This window comes from Limulus polyphemus, unplaced genomic scaffold (genome assembly GCF_000517525.1).
Source record: "Limulus polyphemus unplaced genomic scaffold, Limulus_polyphemus-2.1.2 Scaffold2895, whole genome shotgun sequence".
NCBI classification, from domain to species: domain Eukaryota; kingdom Metazoa; phylum Arthropoda; class Merostomata; order Xiphosura; family Limulidae; genus Limulus; species Limulus polyphemus.
In genome coordinates this window covers 14,532-19,431 of record NW_013668505.1, presented here as the reverse complement: position 1 = coordinate 19,431, position 4,900 = coordinate 14,532, and the positions used below count along the sequence as shown (strand labels likewise).

General features: G+C 30.1%; 1 protein-coding gene across 1 annotated transcript in view; it reads right to left on the bottom strand.

Moving 5' to 3' along the window:
- Positions 1-1,150: 1,150 nt before the first annotated feature.
- The window catches only part of LOC106468155 (F-box/LRR-repeat protein 20-like), a gene marked incomplete at its 5' end in the record, with an annotated part of 17,697 nt that continues 13,947 nt past the window's right edge, over positions 1,151-4,900 (bottom strand). The window contains one exon of the mRNA XM_013928566.2: positions 1,151-2,791. Within this exon, the coding sequence (XP_013784020.2) occupies positions 2,684-2,791 (108 nt within the window). The remainder of the gene's footprint in view (positions 2,792-4,900) is intronic.

Below are 4,900 nucleotides of genomic sequence, written 5' to 3'. Positions count from 1 at the left end.
CTGTTTGCTGGGTATAGAGGTAATTCTAAAAACGTATGAATAGTGTGATCATCTTAGGGGTTATGTTTCATCCTAAAACCCTAAATAAGACTAGAAATAAAATTTTTCAACTACAATGATACAAAGAAACAGATAATAAAGACTTAGGATTTGTGTCTTCAATTATACTAACATGTTAATTTAGGTTTTATTATGAAAAATGCTTGATTAGTTTTTAGTCATAATATAAACAAAACATTTGTAATCATCAGATTATAAAAAAAATGCAAGATTAAATATGTATCAAACTTTTCTCCTTAGATCATAGATACATTTTATGCAGAAACTTCAGAAAGATATAAAAGTGCTTGTTAAATAATTTGGAAATTAAGCAAACACTGACAACTTCTAGTTTAATGCACCTGATGTGTAATGTACAAGAACTTGATAAGTCAAGAGTACGAGAAATTCAAGACTACACTTTATAAATGAACTGTTTTCACAGTAGTTCACTTTCTTTTTTCTTTCCGTTTTAACAAATAATTTTATCAAAAATATGTTTTTTAGCTCCAGTACCTTGATTGTACTCTAAAATATTTTCACTTATCTTCCATTTTTTCAATGTAGACTCTATACTATTGTTATTATTCCTAGTTCAAAGAAACAATACGACTGCTAGTTACATGAAGATTATTTGTTTTTAAATTTAACTTTTTCACATCTACAAAACAGTATGTTTTCAGTTGTCTGGGGTAACTTAGGACAGTAACAAAAATAATAAAAATTTTTGTTTGCTTTGTTAGTTCTTGGATTATGAAAATTTTTCATACAAGAACTTAGTCAGTTAGAAGCATTAAAATCTTTATAACAACCAACTATTTGCTATCCACACTGCTGTTATAATTTCACTTCTGAATAAATATTAGCATAAAAGAATCTTAAATGTGAGGAAGTACTACAAATATGGTTTTCACAGTTTCTTTATTTTTCCACATAACTTTTGGTAATTCTAAAAACTGTTTAAATGAAGCTTTGTCATTGTACTATAATCACAGAGAAATAGAACTACAACAATGAACTACAGTGTTATGTACATTATCTACTTAGTTTTGAAAATCCATACTGGCAGAGAATTATAAGTTTCAACATTTTAGTCAATGTAGTATTCATATATTTCACAACAATCTTTTTTTGGGGGGGGGGACATTTTACTGGGGTAACAAATGCATATAGCAATGATACTAAACTTACAGAATACAGCGTTAAATCTATGTGTTCAAAGTGTATTAAAAATGTACATACATTAGAATGGTCTTAAGTGATACACTGTACACAATGTTCATGATATCTTTAAAAAATACAATTTACATGCTAATTATCAATTTTTGATTAGTCTTTAATCAAATTAAGAAAAGCAGAAAATCATATAAAAAAAGGTATAACTATTGAATATTTTTACCTTTTCATATTTAATTTTTTCCTAAACAATTTTAGTATTTTTGTTTTTGAAGAGAAAAAACTTAAAACAGGGAAGAATTTAATAGAACTTTTAACCATTCTTTACAAATATGGCAAGGTAGCCACGTCTTACACTGTCAAATTTTTAAACAAAATATGGCATCAGTTTTTAATGTGGTCTGGAATCACAAGATCTTATAGGAGAAAGCACAATTATTGGCAATTAAACTGAAATGTTGAAAATACAGAAAACTTTCAGGAATATATGCAGCAAAATATTACCATATATAAATATTGGCTTAACTACAGAGTTACAGTTATAACAAAGTAGATAATGCTAGATTAAAGGATGACTGGAATTATAAAAAAACTCGTACGTTTTTCTTTATATTCTAAACAGTATTTTTCCCCTTCTGAAACTAGGAACTATCCATAAAAAAGTATTTATTTGAATGAGCCTTTAATGTGAAGATTAGCAAATTTAATATCCAAGTTTTTCTTGCAACCCAGATTATATATATATATATATATTTATTCATTTATAAAAGAAGCTTTTTCATCCTCTTAATTACCTTCAATTGCATTGAATACTTTAACAAAAGACACACAGATCTATAAATACAAAAGTTAAACATTTACATTAGTAATCCTAACTGCTTATAACCACAGAATATCTATACATTTGTGTCTTAACAATATTCTTTTCTATGGTTAAGCAAAAACAAAAAACATTTGAGTTGACATATCATACCAGAGTTATTGTTGGAAGGTATTAGGGTTGGCCTGGCCAGTTGATACAATTAGTTATATATTTACAGGAAGTGATTATTCTGATTCAAAAGCTGTAAACAGCTACAGAGCAGAAAGCTTCATCACAGGAATGCAGACAAAGAATTCCTATTTCACTGATTTTGTGTATATATGTGTGTGTGTCATTTTTAGCTCTACCACAACCTGAGCTATCTCTATGTAACCTACAGCTGCACACCATTAGCTTGAGAACAGTGTTTGACCACCAGACGGTAGAAACTATACAAAAACACGTCAATCACAAAGAGTAGTTGAGGCATGTGGAATATATATATCAATGGTGAAGAAAACAACCAAAACCACAGATAATACAGCCTCCTAGTCAGGCTATGACAGTTAGAATTAAGTGTGGTTTACTTGCCTTCTTGCATCTGACCTATTTTTGTGTTATTAGGTCCTGGTCAGCTACCTGTTTACAGAATACTTATTGTCACCTTCATAATAGTACACAGCACCGACAGTATCCTGGTCGTCCTCCACCTACAGAAGGAGGAGGGGTCACTGGGGCAAAATAAGCATGAACTTTTAAGTCTGGTAGGTGGCTCTGTAAAAAACAAAACAAAAAAAAACAATAATAAAAAAAACATTTAAGACCAATACTCAAGGCATTGTTGTTTATTTTTGGAAATGTATTTATCTATTTCAAAATATATTTGTTTGATTAAGTGATTTTGTGTTGAGAAAATTGAACTTCTAATAAGATACTAGTCCAACAGGAAAATATTTATCCAATAAAATGTTTGGAACTTAAATAAAAAAAACAAAGAATACCCCTTTTCAACAATATTAAAAAAAAATTGAATGATCAACTCAGGATATGCAGATAAATTGACACACAGTAAGCTTCACTCATTTGTCAGACTGTAAATAAATCAGAATTCCTTGGCCAAGTCTTAGTTATATTTATCTGTCAACTTTCACCACGTAGATGCTAATTTAAATTGATTATATTTTCTCTCACAATTCTAATGTTGAATTTTTTATTTGAATAGTTCCTATTAAACAAATAATAAAAAAAAACACAATGTAATATTAATTAAACTTTCATCTATCTTCTTTTTTTAATTCAAAAAATAACCAGTTGTAACAAGCACAAAAGGCAAGCTCAGAATATGATTTTCTAATGGTTATTCACTACTTGCTAATTGCAATACCTCAAATGATATTCTTAATTACTGAATGTTTCCTTTATATTTTGTTGTACCTAATTACATGTGAATTCTGTTTCTCACTCATGTTTTTTAACAGTTATACAATCAAACAGTTATGTTAATCAACCAAAAAGAAGTTATTCTGACATTGCTGTAACAGCACCAGAAAGGTCGAATAATACTGGCCAAATTGGAACCTACTGTTTGGTAAAAGTAATAGAATGAAGTTAAGATTATATTGAATAATGATTAATCTTAAACATTCTTTTCTGTACAAAATATTAACTACCACTGATATAATAGTCAGACTTGACATAGCAGTTATGATGTAATCATCAAGAATAAGTTATAAAACAAGATACACAACAGCCTGAGAATTTCAAGAAAGTGGATTCTCCTTTTTCAGGGGGGGGGGATAGTAAAGTTTACGTCCGTAATACGCTTTTTCTATGATTATTTGCTGGCAGTGGTTCATTGACAACTTCCTAACAGTTGATTTTTTGTCATCACAGCACAACTCGTTCACTTTATCACCTTGTGTTTTGAATAAATCAATTTGGTTGATAAAACATGTTGTAAGGTCATTACATTACTGCATCAGGATGATGTATCACATAAGCTAAGAGATACTTTATTTTATATCAATACAATGTGTGAAGTAACAAAGACATAGAGACAAATCTCAGTATAAAGTATAATATCACTAACACACATAGACAAATCCAAGTATGATGTGTGATGGCATAGAGATAAAGTTCAACATGTGTAGCACCACAAAATCAAGTCCATCAATAACAATATGTGGTATCATTAAACCACAGTGACAAGCCAGTTAATATCAATGTGATGCTTGGTACAATCAACACACAGTGAAACAAGTCCTTCATCCTTCAATAACAGTGTAATGTGTTGTGTAGCATCATCATCAACACAATAAAACAAGCCCCTTAGTAACAGCATAATGTGCATGTGCATTGTTAACACAACAGAATAAATCCCTCAATAACTGTGTAATGTTTGTGTGTGGCATCATCAACACATAAAACAAGCCCCCAGTAACAGCATATTGTGCATATTACATCAACAACACAATGAAACAAGTCCCTCAATAACAATGTAATGTGTACATAGCATCATCAACACAATGGAACAAATCCCTCAATAACAATGTAATGTGTACATGACATCATCAACACAATGGAACAAATCCCTCAATAACAATGTGTTGTGCACACAGCATCATCAACACAATGGAACAAATCCCTCAATAACAATGTAATGTGTACACGGCATCATCAACACAGTGGAACAAAATCCCTCAATAACAATGTAATGTGTACATGACATCATCAACACTATGTAACAAAATCCCTCAATAACAATGTAATGCATACTTGGCATCATCAACAAATGAAACAAGTCACTCAATAACAATGTAATGCATACTTGGCATCATCAACAAATGAAACAAGTCACTCAATAACAATGTAATGCATACATGG